The 15931-nt window shown below is 51.8% G+C and overlaps 1 protein-coding gene across 5 annotated transcripts in view; it reads right to left on the minus strand.

The window, feature by feature from the left end:
* Positions 1–15931, minus strand: part of MEAK7 (MTOR associated protein, eak-7 homolog) — a 62811-nt gene that overhangs the window by 11315 nt on the left and 35565 nt on the right. For 2 of the 5 annotated variants that reach the window (XM_055553957.1, XM_055553959.1), the window contains exons 2-4: positions 2954–3135; positions 1235–1465; positions 737–881 (exon numbers count right to left, since the gene is read on the minus strand). In XM_055553957.1, the coding sequence (XP_055409932.1) occupies positions 737–881; positions 1235–1465; positions 2954–3112 (535 nt within the window). In that variant the 5' untranslated portion in view covers positions 3113–3135. Of the gene's footprint in view, positions 1–736; positions 882–1234; positions 1466–2953; positions 3136–11368; positions 12234–15931 lie in introns of those variants that run through there. The other 3 variants (XM_055553956.1, XM_055553958.1, XM_055553960.1) reach the window with 3 other exon arrangements.

Below are 15931 nucleotides of genomic sequence, written 5' to 3' on the forward strand. Positions count from 1 at the left end.
CAAGAGTACTGGAGCAGGTTGCCATTTCCAATTCCAGGGGATCTTCCTGACTCAGGGATCAAGCCGCATCTCTCGTGTCTCCTGCATTGGCAGGCGGGCTCTTCATTACTGCGCCATCTGGGAAGCCCAAGGTCAGGATTAGCAGATGCAAACTATCATATACAGAATGGAATAAACAACAATGTCCCACTGTAGAGCGCGGGGAACTATATTCAATATCCTGTTACAAATTATAATGGAAAAGAATATATTTAATCTAAATGAGTCACTTTGCTGTACAGCAGAAATCAACACAACACAATCCACGATACTTCAATTTAAAAAAAAAGGAAAAACAAAACTAAATCTAAAGGAATCTGAAAGAAGCAGAAGAAAGGAAATAAAAGACTTGAAGATAAATGAAATAGAGTTTAGACAACAGAGAAAGTCCACAAAACCAAAAGCTGGCTCTTTAAACATAGCAAGAAGGGAACACACCTTTAGCTAGACTGACCCAGAAAAAAAAGAGAAGGCTCAGATGACTAACATCAGAAATGAAGGTGGAGACGTCACTACGGACCTGGCAGAAATTAGGATTATGAGGAAATACTATGAACAACTGTATGCCAAGGAAGAGATAATTGCAACGGTCCTTCGAGTTTGGAAGATGCACACTTGCTGACTTTAAACTTTAATACAAGATGGCGTGGAACCACTCTCCGACGCCAAGGTCTAGGGACTAGGGCGGGGCACTTGCCTTGAAGCCTCATCTCGGAGCACAGCTGGGCAGCCAGCACCTGCACCCTGGATGGGGAGCCTGGGGGTGGCTTCTGACTCCAGCCTCGCAGCTGCCGTCTGTAGTTCAGCACGTGTACCACAGAGCCAACCAAGTCCTCTGTAAACTTGGAAGATCACAATTTCACCGTTAATCGCGCCACCGTTGTACCTCTGACCTACATCAGATCAACATGGAGAAGGGCGTCTTTTCTCACTAAGGCCAACGTGGCGGACCCCAGGGTGGGAAGAACCACGTGACTTGGGTAGTTATTCAGTTTTCCAACGATGCCCGCGGCTGGTCTAGTTGGCCGATGCCTCTTTGTCCGGGAGTTCTGACCTCAACCGGTTATGTGGTCCAGGGCCCCCCAGGGGGGACTTCTGCACAAGGCCTTCACCAGCTGCTGCATCATCCTGAGCCCCCCACCAAAGGACACCAACACTGCCTGGGGTGGCTGAGAAGCGCCTGGTGGCCCCTCACCTTGTGGACATCTCTTGCTTTCACGGGACCTCCTGAGGCAGAAATCATGTTCAGGATCACGAGACTCTTCTCCTCAGCAGTTCCTTTCAACATGTGGGACATGGATGCTGTGAACTGCTCGTGGGAGATGCACTCGCTGGGCCCCTTCGCCTTCCCGCTGCCGTCCACCCTCCGCATGCCCTCGAATAGTCTGGTGACCATCTCTGGGGGAAGAGCGTCCCCCACATGGCCCTGTGGGGACAAGCGGGTGAAAAGCCCAGACAGAGTGCAAGTCAGACGCGGCAGGATGACGGGAAAATAGCTAAGGGACCAAGACCAATTGCCACTACCAGCAGAGAACCTTCCCAGACCCCCAGTGCACCACCTCTGCCCTCTAAGGGTGTCATACCACCCCAGGACCCACATACCTAACGTGTCCCGGCCCATGGCTCATCTTGGCCATCAAACTCTTCCGTCATCTGTTCCCATCCTGCCCTCCAGACTTCCCAGTCTCCCCAGACTGGCCATGTCCTTCCTGCCTCCGGCCACTGGCTGCTTTTCACTCTGCTAACATCTTCTCCATTCTAGTTCCAGCAGCTGTCATTTGCATATCTGAATTTATTTCCACATGGAACATACAGCCTGTGTAGTGCTACATTGGTCTCCTCTAGATTAGGGACTTCCAGATACATTAACTATCTATCCAAGTTCTTTGTGCTCAATATGCATTAGAAAATGGGGGAGGAATAAACTGGGAGATTGGGATTGACATATAAACGCTACTATATATAAAATAGGGTTTCCCTGGTGGCTCAGATGGTAAAGAATCCGCCTGCAATGCAGGAGACCTGTGTTCTATCCCTGGGTTGGGAAGATCCCCTGGAGAAGGGAAGGGCTACCCACTCCAGTATTCTTGCCTGGAGAATTCCATGGATAGAGGAGCCTGGTGGGCTACAGTCCATGGGGTCGCAATGAGTCGGACACGACTGAGCGACTAACACACACACACACACACACACACACACACACAAAATAGGTAACTAACAAGGAGCTGCTGTATAGCACAGGGAATTCTACTCAATCATCTGTAATGACTTATATGGGAAAAGAATCTAAAAGGGAGTGGGTGCATGTATTTGTGTAACTGACTCACTTTGTTGTTCACCTGAAACTCACACAAGATTGTAAAGTCACCAGATGGCCCAAAGATGTCTGTGATGTTGCCGCACCCTGAGCACCCAAACACACGCGGTTAAGAGCCCCATGGAGGGGAGCAGAAAGATGGGGAAGCGGGCAGTCTTCGCTCCTCGTCAGGTGCACCCTGACCCTGAAACTTCATTATTTTGTTGGGGAAACAGCAAAATTCCTAGGACATCAAACACTTAACGAATCCGGAAGGCCAAGGTGGACTTGAGACTTGGCAGTTATCAGACCCACAAATACAGCTTGGGCAGCCCGTCACCCATTGCAAGGAGAAATCAGGGGATGGTGGTGCAAGAGACGGGAGGCAGTCAGCAACCTCTGTCAACCTCAAGTGGGAAAGTCCCTGAACAGCGCGAAGTGAAGGCAGAGTGCAGCACCTGCCACACTGCCCACGGAGCCCACAAGGCTGGAAGCAGGTACTGTCTGTTTCTTCTCAGAAACACATCTCTCCGTGTTCCCACACCCGCCTTGCAGGAGCTGAGGGTCAGCAGCAGCCTGACTCCTGCTCCAAATTAAACATGAACTCCCAGCTGTTACCCTTGCCTTCAGTGCCTGCAGAGAGAAGGATCTGGGCGAGGCACTGGAGCCAAGCTTCTCCGACGACAGAGCATCGAACAGCCTGTTGACCTCGGCCTGCTCTGCGGGGAGAAACCGTGAGGAGCACTCCTGTCCTGGGCGACTCTTGTTGTTCCCCATCTGTCCCTGCGGCTGGCAGGACTCTGCAGGAGAGAAGTTCACACCCGTTAGAAAGAGAAATCAAATATTTATAGGTGGCTCAGTAGGTAAAGAATCCGCCTGCAGTGCAGGAGACCCAGGTTTGATCCCTGAGTCAGGAAGGTCCCCTGGAAAAGGAAATGGCAAAAAAAAAAAAAAAAAAAAAAGAAGAAGAAGAAGAAAAGGAAATGGCAACCCACTCCAATATCCTTGCCTGGCGAATCCTACGGACAGAAGGAGCCTGGTGGGCTACAGTCCACGGGGTCGCAAGAGTCGGACATGACTTAGTGACTAAACCACCTATATATTTTAACTATTCTGCTGTTTTATCTTATTTTATTGCCGCATGCCATGTGGGATCTTAGTTCCCTCACCAGGGATTGAACCCATGCCCCCTGCATTGAAAGTGTGGCATCTTAACCAATGGACCACCAGGGAAGCCCCAAAATATGTCAGTCATAGAAAACAAATGTCAATAATTATATGGTGAAGGTTAGCAACATTGATTTACTTGCAAAATGCAGCAAAAATGCAGACCTATGTAGTGTTTCAATGTGGTAGAAATTATTATTTTTTTTTTTAGTTGCTCAGTCATGTCCGACTCTTTGTGACCCCATGGACTGTAGCTCACCAGGCTCCTCTGTCCATGGGGATTCTTCAGGTAAGAATATTGGAGTGGGATGCCACTTCCTTCTCTAGGGGACAAATTAGTTGACACAAATAAAATGCGAAAACTCAATCAGATTCCTCTGACTTCTCAAAGCCTGCTCATAACTGCCAACTCTCTGGATTTCTTTGTTCCAAAATAGTTTCTAAGCTAATGTAACTAAAAGGTAGAAAAATCAGGATTTTAATCTAAATATTCATTTTTTTAAAAACCTGAGTTGAAAAAAATAATACATAAGGGTGGATGATTACACGTATTTAAATAAAATCAACACCTTGCAAATATCACCTACAAAGCAGAAGTGCCATGGGACACGTTCTTCCTTTGCGATCCTGGCTTCTCCTGGTGGCTGGGCAGCCTCAGGCAAGTGAATGAAACTCTCTGCGCCCCAGGTTCCTCGTTCGTAAAGTGGGAATAGTCACAGCCCAACTTCATATGGATGGGATCATGGCACACGCTGGCCAAAGCTGTGAGAACCCAGCCCAGGCCTCATCTCTGGGAGGGATACTAAGAGAGGCTGGCACCCAAAGGCAGGTGGCCCAGGGGCTGCATTCGGGTCCCAGACCTCATCAGAGAAAGGGGTCCAGCGCAATCCGATGCACGATTCAGACAGAAAAGCACATCCGAGATGAAACAACCACGTAGGAGGCAGAATGCCACAACCTCCTAACTCCTGTCTTTAGACTTCATCTGGGACCCACCATGGTCAAACTGCTGGGGAGAGGGGCACCCCCACAAAGCAACAGCCCATAGGTTCCCCCCAGGTCACGTGGAGGGGGCAGGCTGTCCACAATCCAGGTGGAGCGTGGATCACAGACCTCAAGAGGAAGTGGGGTGCACGTGGGGCCTTTCTTCTTACTGAAGTGAGATTCACATAACACATAACAACCCATTTCAAAGTGAGCGACTCAGTGGCATTTGGTACATGCACAGTGTGGTGAGACCACCACCTCCCTCTAGACCCAGAACATTTCCATGACCCGAAAAGAAACTCCACACCCATTGGGGCCACACCCCACTCCGGGCTCTCCAGGCCCTGGCAACCACTAACACACCGTCCCTGTGGAGCTGCCTGTTCTGGACACCTCGTGTGCATGAAATCATCCAACACGTGGTCTTTGGGGTTTGGCTTTCTTCACTCAGTATAACATTTTAAGGGTTCATCCATATTGTAGCATGAATAGGACTCATTCCTTCTGACGGGTGAGTAATATTCCAGTTATGAAGATACTGTGTTTGGCTTATCCATCCAGCTGTTGATGGACATTTGAGCCATTTTCTATCTTGAGGATGCTGTGAACATATGTGTGCATGCACTTGTTCGAGTCCCTATTTTCAAACTGGGAGGGGGATGGATATACCTAGGAATGGAATTGTGGGGTCGTATAACCTAATGTTTATTTTTTGGAGAACTACCAAACTGTTTTCCGTTTTATATTTCCAGCAGCAAAGCGTGAGGGTTCCCATTTCTCCACATGCTCTCCAACATTCTTCCATATTTTAAATCCCACCATTGTGGGGCAGGGGAGGGTATCTGCCCTTCAGAGGAAGTTTCCAGCACAGGGCTCCTAGGAGGGGCTCCAACACTCTTGGCTGCTGGAAACAGGGGCTTACACAATGCAGTTTGGGGCTGTCACTCACAGGCCATTTGATCTACATGCTTCCACTTCCCAGCTTTCTCAGCAGCTTAAGAGCTGAAAAGGAAAGCCTCCGGCCCCCGGCTCGGGTTCCAGTCTGCAAGAGGCTTCCTTATCTCTGAGATACAGGGGGCGGCACCAGCTGGTGCCTGGTCTCCCTCGGGGGGCACAGCCCAAGCGGCCTTGCCAAGGCAGACCCGTCCTCTTTGTCAACTCTTCTAAGAGCCCAAGAAACCACCTGATAGCGTAGGACGTGCTGAGGAGACGAGCCATCTGCACTGTTCTGACCGGGAAGGGGGCTGTGGGTTATTTTGGGACCCAGCACGGTGACCTGATCTGCCTGTGGTTTTGCTTCTGCTTGTTGCCACCCCCGCTTTGCTTACATTACTGGTAAATCCACAACAGCTTTAGTCAAAAATATTTTCAGATTCATATCCTCCCCAAGCAGGGAAATTCAAGATTTCTCTCAAGATCTCTGTTAATTTATCAAATCACTGAAAACTTATCCCTCAACCTTCCCTGCATCCCTATCTTGTTATCCTGCTGAAATCCTGAAAATGCAAGTGTATAAAAATGCACTCTAAGAATTCCAGTTTGTTCTCAGGGTCTTCATACCAAAGGTCATCACACCTTTTTACTTCCTCTAGAAAACCTGAAGGTTTGTGACAAGAGAAGGCCCATGACTCACATGTTAGGACAGATGACTGCCTTCTGAACAGGTGTTTTTAAGATGTGAGCACAGCTCCACCTCAGAGCTGGACCCTCCAGGCTAGCTGACAGCTGTGCCCACCCCGGTGGGCTCCAAGGCCAACCTGTCAGATGCGTGTGGTCCACTAGGAACATCAGATGCCAGTCCCCGTGAGCAGTTCCCTTGGGTCCCCCGTCTGGCTCGGAGGGCCCTCCTGTCCACCTCTGCACACCTCACCATCTACTCAGCCTCGGGTTCCAAGACTACCCAGCGTTCCTGACTTTCAGAGAACTGACCGCTGCCCTGAGGGACACAGACCCCTCCTTGCTCACTCTGTTTGGACCCCACCTCCACCTCCCACCCACCCCCAGGGTCATGCCTGACTCATCCACCCATAGAATCTGAAAATCATAAAGGAGACTCTGCCCCAAGGCCACCTGGCGGCTGGCACACGAGCCAGCCTGGCGCATGTGGACACGCAGACACACTGGTCCAAGGCCTGTCGTTCCTCGCCCGCCCCTCAGGTGGACAGCCCGTTCCCCACCACCTCATGAGATCCTGGGTGCAAACTCCAGGAGGCCGGCCTGGCCCGGGTCCCCCACATTCAGCCTCCACGGGACACACCCTGAGGCCCCAGGCACTTAGGGGCCCCTTGGATCAGTGCCCTCAGTTCACCACAGGTGACCGGCCCCTCCCCACATCTGCACCCCACGGCCCATGGCGCCTGGGTCTCCAGGGAGAGCTGACGGGACGGGGAATCCAGCCGACACCACCTCCAGCCCCTTCAACACTGATGCCTCTAAATGGTGCACCTCAGATTCCCCACATCCTGGGAGAGCGGCCTCCTGTCTCTGGACCAAGGAATCGCTCTCTCGGGGGCTACCAGCCTCTTTAAGGGGGACGGCTGGGGCTGAAAGCCCACCGCCCCGTAAACGCCTCTCCTCGGACGTCCCCAGGTGTTCCACAGCTGAGGACCCAGTGCAGCCGGGGGCTGTCCCCCCAGGTCACGGGGCCTGCCGCCTCCAGGACACGGCTTTCCTGACACCGGCACGGGCACCTAAGTCCTTCCACAGATGACGGCGTCGCCTGGGCTAGGCCCCATCAGAGGGCAAGCAGACAGAAGCCTCAGACAGGGCCTGCAGGAGTGTCCCGTGGAGCAAACGCTGTAGAGATCAGTGGGGAGGGGGTGAGCAGAACACAGCGGGGCGGCGAGGACGTGTCCCGAAGGACACATTCCGGCTGGGTTTCCAGCACCCAGGGGGGCTCACCCAGGAAGCAGACGCAGTGCACAAAGGCGCAGGGCAAATCCAGGGTCGTCCAGGCGAGGTCTGGTGTGGGGAGGGCACCTGAGGCGGCTGCAGAGCAAGATAGGCGCTCCTCTGTCTCTACCCAGCCCCCTCCTCTGACCCACCAGAAACAGGCTCCTCCACTGCTGTCCGGGGACAGCAGCCTGGCCTCCAGGGGGTCTGAACACCCGCGGGAAAGGACAGAGGCTGGGCGAGGCGCCTGCAGGGAGGACCGGGGCGGGGGAAGAGAAACGCAAGGAGACGTGCAGCCCATGGCATGGGAGCTCAGGGCCCTACTTGGAGGACATGCCAGGAAAGGCCCAGAAGTGCGGCAGCCGGCAACACTGGATTTCCTTCCAGGAGGAGGGAGAACGGGGTGTGGCAGCCTGCAGCCGGAGCCACAGGCCTGGCTGGAGCCACAGGCCTGGAGTCAAGAAGAGCTGGGAGAAGGGCAGCCTCTCGGGCCACACTCCCTCAGCCCACCAGTCTGGGTGTCCACAGGGCACCGGTGAGAGGACGCATCTCAAGATAGCTCTAGGAGGCTTCCCTGGTGGCTCGGTGGAGAGGAATCTGCCTGCCAACGCAGGAGACACGAGTTTGATCCTGATCTGGGAAGACCCCACGTGCCGCGGAGCAACTAAGCCTGTGCACCTCAACTACTGAGCCCAGGCTCTAGAGCCAGGGAGCCGCAACTACCGAAGCTGGCGTGCTCTAGAGCCCATGCTCCACGAGAGAAGCCACTGATAGGAGAAACCCGAGCACCAGAACTAGAGAACAGCCCCCACTCGCTGCAACTAGAGAAAAACCCACCCAGCAGCAAAGACCCAGCACAGCCAAAAATAAATAAATAAAAGTAATAATAATAATAAAAACTGGCTGAATGGTTGAATAAGTGAATGCAATTTAAAAAGAAAAGACAGCTCTAAGGACGCCCCGCCTCCTGCTAAAAAGGCCCCCAAAAGGCAGGATGAAGTAATGGCAGTGGTACAGTGTTCCCAAGTTCATCCTGCCTGGACGCCATCACCTGAATCAGGCCTGAAACCTCTTCAATTAACTTTGGGGAGGAACTGAAGGCCTTCGATGCGTCCTTACTTCTCCCCAAATGCACATTTCTGAACCTTCAGTCCCTGAAATCGTTTTCTCACAGGACAGTCCTGGGTGCACCTTGATCCGTGCAACAGAGTTTTTTTTCCTGGCAGTCAGTCAGTCAGTTCAGTCGCTCAGTCGCGTCCGACTCTTTGCGACCCCATGAATCGCAGCACACCAGGCCTCCCTGTCCATCACCAACTCCCGGAGTTCACTCAGACTCACGTCCATCAAGTCAGCGATCCCATCCAGCCATCTCATCCTCTGTTGTCCCCTTCTCCTCCTGCCCCCAATCCCTCCCAGCATCAGAGTCTTTTCCAATGAGTCAACTCTTTGCATGAGGTGGCCAAAGTACTGGAGTTTCAGCTTCAGCATCATTCCTTCCAAAGAAATCCCAGGGCTGATCTCCTTCAGAATGGACTGGTTGGATCTCCTTGCAGTCCAAGGGACTCTCAAGAGTCTTCTCCAACACCACAGTTCAAAAGCATCAATTCTTCGGTGCTCAGCTTTCTTCACAGTCCAACTCTCACATCCATACATGACCACAGGAAAAACCATAGCCATGATTAGACAGATCTTTGTTGGCAAGGTAATGCCTCTGCTTTTGAATATGCTATATAGGTTGGTCATAACTTTCCTTCCAAGGAGTAGGCGTCTTTTAATTTCATGGCTGCAGTCACCATCTGCAGTGATTTTGGAGCCCAGAAAAATAAAGTCTGACACTGTTTTCACTGTTTCCCCATCTATTTCCCATGAAGTGATGGGACCAGATGCCATGATCTTTGTTTTCTGAATGTTGAGCTTTAAGCCAACTTTTTCACTCTCCACTTTCACTTTCCTCAAGAGGCTTTTCAGTTCCTCTTCACTTTCTGCCATAAGGGTGGTGTCATCTGCATATCTGAGGTTATTCATATTTCTCCCGGCAATCTTGATTCCAGCTTGTGCTTCTTCCAGCCCAGCATTTCTCATGATGTACTCTGCATATAAGTTAAATAAGCAGGGTGATAATATAGAGCCTTGACGTACTCCTTTTCTTATTTGGAACCAGTCTGTTGTTCCATGTCCAGTTCTAACTGTTGCTTCTTGACCTGCATACAGATTTCTCAAGAGGCAGGTCAGGTGGTCTGGTATTCCCATCTCTTGAAGAATTTTCCACAGTGTATTATGATCCACACAGTCAAAGGCTTTGGCATAGTCAATAAAGCAGAAATAGATGTTTTTCTGGAACTCTCTTGCTTTTTCCATGATCCAGAGGATATTGACAATTTGATCACTAGCTGTCCATAAAACCACCCAGCGCTGGCCTGAGTCTCCTGCAGGTTTACATATATCATGTTCTCTGTCAAGGGGACACACCCAGATGTTCCTTTAAGGTTGCTAACCCCAGTGGTTCTCAACGGGGTGGTTTGCCAGGGGACAGCTGGAAATGATGTCTGCTTGTCAAGGCCAGGGAGGTTGTGGTTCTAGCCACTGCTGCCACCTAGTGGTTAGAAACCAGCGGTCCTACTAAATACCCTACAATGCACAGGACAGTCCCCACAACAAAGAGTACCCCGCCCCCAATGTCAGGAGGGCTGGGGATGAGAAACTGGTGGAGCTGAGGGGCAGAGCAGGATGGTCGGCACTGGAGTGCGCTGACCTCCACAGCGCTTGCCTCTCTGGACAGGGGATGCAAAGATTTATAGATCTGAGTTCAAGTTCTGACATTGGTTGGTGTGACTGTGGGCAAGTTACTAAGCCATTTCCAGCCCTCATAAAACAGGGAAAGTGCCTCCAGTCCTGAAACGAGGGGAGGTGGGGAGGATTAAATGAGGTAACATAGGGCATTTAACTCAGCGTTCTGGAGGCCAGAGGAGACACATGAGCTCAAGGCAACAAGATCTGAGACCTTGAACTCAGATCTTTGCATCTGCCTTGCAACAAGAGGAACAGCCCAGCTTGGAAGAAACAAACCCCTCAGTGCTGGGGAGGGAGCCAGGAGCTGTTTTTCCTGCAGAATGGACCATAGTAAACTGGCTGGCATCCAAGGATGGCTCAGATTCTTTTCGGGGCCTTTCCGAAGGTTCCCGTCCTCAGGAGACACCCTGGACTCCCCACCTCCTCCAAGGGAGCATGGTCCTGGGAGCAGTCACCTGGCCCTCAGTATGCCCTTTCTGGGAAGACTCCAACCACCTCATCTGCATCAAGCTTTGTTTACATCCCAGAACCAGCAGCCCTTCTGGGAGGGGTCAGCTTGAGCCTGGGCCAGCCGCCAGCTGTGCAGAGTCCCTGCTGGCTAGAAGGTGACCTGTCCCGCTCCTGAGCCTTGCTAGCCTCCCTCCCTCCAGGGAGCCCCGATGACTGATCTGCAGGGGGGCACTTTCTCCTCCTCTCTCCTCTGCCCTGAATTTAGCCATCAGCTCCACTCTCCTGGGACAAAGCAAGTAGGTTGTGTCCAACCCAGCACACACTCCAGCACACAACCCCCCTGCCTCGCCTCTTCCCGAAGATGCTCCGCAGTTCTTCCCGAGTCTACACAGCTTTCTCGCTCTCCCTCCTGACAGCTGGCCTCCAACCTGGGGACCTTCCGGCAAGCATCGGCCTGGAACCCTCTGACCTCAACGACGTGAAAAGCAGGAGAGGAGTACTTCTGTGCTCCAACTGACCTAGCGGGGAGATCCTCCCTCGCAGCTGTCCCCCTATCACTCCCCACTCCACCCCAAGTCAGAAGCACCGGCTGCCAGGAAGGGTCAGGGCCCAGGTCCACCCCGGCACTAACTGCTCCCAGGACGAAGGTCATCATCCCCATCACTTCGCTGGTCAGGCTGCTCCCTCTGGGCCCCCAGGCCGGTGACCTTCCCCTATCCCCAGCCTCAAGTCCACCGCTCCGCTCACCGAGGTCCTGGCCCTCCTCCTCAGAGTCCACCGGATCTGCCTTTCCGGTTGCAGTCCAGATTTTCCTCTGGAGCGGCCCAACCCCGTTGCCAGGCGACGGCGCTGACAGACAGCTCTCTGTCCCAGTCGCAGGAGTGAAAGTCTAGGGGGCGGAGCGTAATAAAAATCCAGCCAATGGATATGCACAGGCGTGGTGAGGGCGGGGCCAGATGCAGGAAGAAAGGAGGTGGGACTCCCGAGGTGCCGCCCCGGGGGAGGAGCTGGGAAGCGAGCTGGAGGCGGACTCGGGAAGAGAGTGGCTGAGGGCTGAGGGGAGGAGCCAGGGAGGAGCCATGGGGAGGGCGGGGTTTTCTGGGTTGAATCGAAGAAACCCGCGGCTGTGGGAGCAGCGGGGGTGTGGCTGGGATGAGGGCGGAGCTGGGAGAGACTAGAGCGGGTCCCAGGGAGACCCGATGAGAGGCAGGTCACCCAGCAATGGGACCCTCCACCCACTCTGGCACCCCTCCGCTCCCCTCAACTAACCTGGGCACAGCCTCGCATCCCCGAGCCTGGGCTCCCGCTTCCCCGTCCCCTCCACTTCTGCTCCCCCACAGCCCGGATCCTACCCCTTCCTGGGAACCCTCACTTCGGCCTGCGTTCTCTACCAGTCCTTTCCAGGAGCATTTTCATGTGCTTCAGTTCAGTTCAGTCGCTCAGTCGTGTCCAACTCTTTGCGACCCCATGAATCGCAGCACTCCAGGCCTCCCTGTCCATCACCAACTCCTGGAGTTCACTCAAACTCATGTCCAGCGAGTCGGTGATGCCATCCAGCCATCTCATCCTCTGTCGTCCCCTTCTCCTCCTGCCCCCAATCCCTCCCAGCATCAGAGTCTTTTCCAATGAGTCAACTCTTTGCATGAGGTGGCCAAAGTACTGGAGTTTCAGCTTTAGCATCATTCCTTCCAAAGAAATCCCAGGGCTGATCTCCTTCAGAATGGACTGGTTGGATCTCCTTGCAGTCCAAGGGACTCTCAAGAGTCTTCTCCAACACCACAGTTCAAAAGCATCAATTCTTCGGTGCTCAGCCTTCTTCACAGTCCAACTCTCACATCCATACCTGACTACTGGAAAAACCATAGCCTTGACTAGACGGACCTTGTTGGCAAAGTAATGTCTCTGCTTTTCAATGTACTATCTAGGTTGGTCATAACTTTCCTTCCAAGGAGTAAGCGTCTCTTAATTTCATGGCTGCAATCACCATCTGCAGTGATTTTTGAGCCCAAAAAAATAAAGTCTGACACTGTTTCCACTGTTTCCCCATCTATTTCCCATGAAGTGATGGGACCAGATGCCATGATCTTTGTTTTCTGAATGTTGAGCTTTAGGCCAACTTTTTCACTCTCCTCTTTCACTTTCATCAGGAGGCTTTTTAGTTCCTCTTCACTTTCTGCCATAAGAGTGGCGTCATCTGCATATCTGAGGTTATTCATATTTCTCCCAACAATCTTGATTCCAGCTTGTGCTTCTTCCAGCCCAGCGTTCCTCATGATGTACTCTGCACAGAAGTTAAATAAGCAGGGTGACAATATACAGCCTTGATGTACTCCTTTTCCTATTTGGAACCAGTCTGTTGTTCCATGTCCAGTTCTAATTGTTACTTCCTGACCTGCATCTAGGTTTCTTAAGAGGCAGGCCAGGTGGTCTGGTATTCCCATCTCTTGAAGAATTTTCCACAGTTTATTGTGATCCACATAGTCAAAGGCTTTGGCATAGTCAATAAAGCAGAAATAGATGTTTTTCTGGAACTCTCTTGCTTTTTCAATGATCCAGAGGATGTTGGCAATTTGATCTCTGGTTCCTCTGTGCTTAAGTCTGTCCAGTCCTGATAAATTAACTCTCCTTGACCCTCAGGCCTTGTCTAGCTTCTCCCACCGTAGCCCACCCCCATGCCCTCCACCCCAGCTTCACTCCATAATGTCTAAGGACTGCTGTCCAGATTTATTAACCTTCCATTCATTCCCCAAACCACTGAAACCCGGCCACAGGGGCCCTTTCACTAAATCTACAGGGCACTGCAAATAGTAATTGCAGCCATGAAATGAAAAGATGCTTACCTGATGGTAAAGCATCTGCCTGCAATGTGAGAGACCCGGGTTCGATTCCTGGGTCGGGAAGATCCCCTGGAGAAGGAAATGGCAATCCACTCCAGCACTCTTGCCTGGAAAATCCCATGGACAGAGGAGCCTGATAGACTACAGTCCATGGGGTCGCAAAGAGTCAGACACGACTGAGCGACTTCACTTTCACTTTCTCTCCTTGGAAGGAAAGTTATGACCAACCTAGACAGCAAATTAAAAAGCAGAGACATTACTTTGTCAACAAAGGTCTGTCTAGTCAAGGCTATGGTTTTTCCAGTAGTCATGTATGGATGTGAGAGTTGGACTATAAAGAAAGCTGAGCGTGGAAGAATTGATGCTTTTGAAGTTTGGTGTTGGAGAAGACTCTTGAGAGTCCCGTGGACTGCAAGGAGATCCAACCAGTCCATCCTAAAGGAAATCAGTCCTGGGTATTCATTGGAAGGACTGATGTTGAAGCTGAAGCTCCAATATTTTGGCCACCTGATGCGAAGAGCTGACTCACTGGAAAAGACCATGATGTTGGGAAAGATTGAAGGCAAGAGGAGAAGGGGACAACAGAGGATGAGATGGTTGGATGGCATCACCAACTCAATGGACATGAGTTTGGGTGAACTCCGGGAGTTGGTGATGGACAGGGAGGCCTGGCGTGCTGCGGTTCATGGGGTTGCAGAGAGTCAGACATGACTGAGCAACTGAACTGAACAGGGCACTTCCAGTCCTTACATGCAGTTTACAGTCAGCATTCCTGACTTATAAAAACTCTCCTTCCTGGGGATCTAGGTCATCAGCCCTGGCTTTTCTTCTCCCTCACCCCCACCCAATAATTTATACTCCACACATCCTCTGTGAGGTCACTTCCTTCCACTGACTGCCTTCCTGGTGACTTCACTTCCCACCTGTCTGTGCTGCAGACCCGCCAGCCTTCACGTCCAACTAATAGTCTAGCCTGCACCCTGGCCCCATACATCCACAAGGCTGCACCTCAAACTCAGCCCAGCCAAACCCAAACTCCTCCCTCCTAAGGGCTGGCCACCACCTTCCAGGCCTGAGTCAGAGATCTGAAACCATCCCAGGCCCCTCCTGCTTCTTCCCTCCCCATGTTCCATTACTTCCTGATCTGTTTTACCTCCAAGATTTGGCCTGCATCCACCCACTTCCCTCTGCGTCCCCAGAGCCCCCTGATCTGGGCCAGACCCCAATAACAGGATCCTTCCCTCCTCCAGCAAGAGCCCATAGAACAATCAGCACAGAAGTCCTTATCCTGCCCCCAAGACAGAGATGGCATCACAGGATCAGCAGGGTAACAGACACAGATAAAACCAGCTGCTAGGTTTCGCTGTCCTCAAGTTCACAAGGAACCGCACTTCTCAAGGAAACGCAGCTGCCGGTGTAAAGCATCATAACAACCCCCTTTCTTGTGTTGTGACTGTTTTACTCAAAAAGAAACTTTGAACTCTAAAATTATAGATGAGCAGAAACTTTACTGTTTGCCATTCTACCATTCAGAATAAAACCATTCAGAATGAAACTTTCTGCCACGAGAGAATTTTAACTTTGACACAGGAGCAGCCTGGATTTCCAACCGAAGTGCAGATCCAGATAAGCGGTTTCTGACCATGATGGTCCATAGCCCTCCTAACTCCGTGGTTCCCATGGGAACAGGAGCCGGGTCCACACTGCAGCCCAGACCGGATGCTGGCCCCTTCCCACTGACCCTGTTTGGCCCTAAGCCTGTTGAAACACTGCTTTTTTAAAGTTTCATCCAAATTCCACCATTCTACAATATTGTATGAAAACTCTCTTTGCCTTTGTCAGTTTCAGCTGTCCAGGATTCCCAATGCACTGTGAACAGGCCTGACCTGTCAGACTGCAGGGCTGACCTTGGTGCTCAAGGAGCTGTGGGGCTGAGCCCTGCTGGTCAAAAGTGCCCAGATAGTACTGACCACCTACTGCAGGCCAGGCGTGGTCACACGACAGTGAGCACCACAGTCCACGCCCTCAGCCGCTGGCCCGTTATCACTCAGTTCCACTCGCTGAATGAGTGGGGAGGAAGAGGATTAAATTGAGGGGAGGGGACAGTCGTGAGGCGGGAGTGTGGTTGTGGAGGAGAAGCTTGGGAAGATAAGGGGGAGAAAGACAGGGACAATGAGAGGCTATGGTGGGAAAACAGATGAGCTATTAAAAGATACACAGAGACTTTCAGGCTTACAAAGGGCGCAGAGCTAGAGAACAGTATGGAGGCTCCTTAAAAAACTAGAGTTGCCATACAATCCAGCAATGCCACTCCTGGGCATATATCTGGAGAAAAATATCATTTGAAAAGACACATGCATCACTATGTTCACAGCAGCATTGTTTACAATAGCCAAGACAGAAGACAGGTCTTCCCTGTAGCTCAAAAGGTCTTCCCTGTAGCTCAAATGGTAAAGAGTTATCCTGCAATGCA

The sequence above is a fragment of the Bubalus kerabau genome, chromosome 17 (assembly GCF_029407905.1).
Source record: "Bubalus kerabau isolate K-KA32 ecotype Philippines breed swamp buffalo chromosome 17, PCC_UOA_SB_1v2, whole genome shotgun sequence".
In the NCBI taxonomy this organism is placed as follows: Eukaryota; Metazoa; Chordata; class Mammalia; order Artiodactyla; family Bovidae; genus Bubalus; species Bubalus kerabau.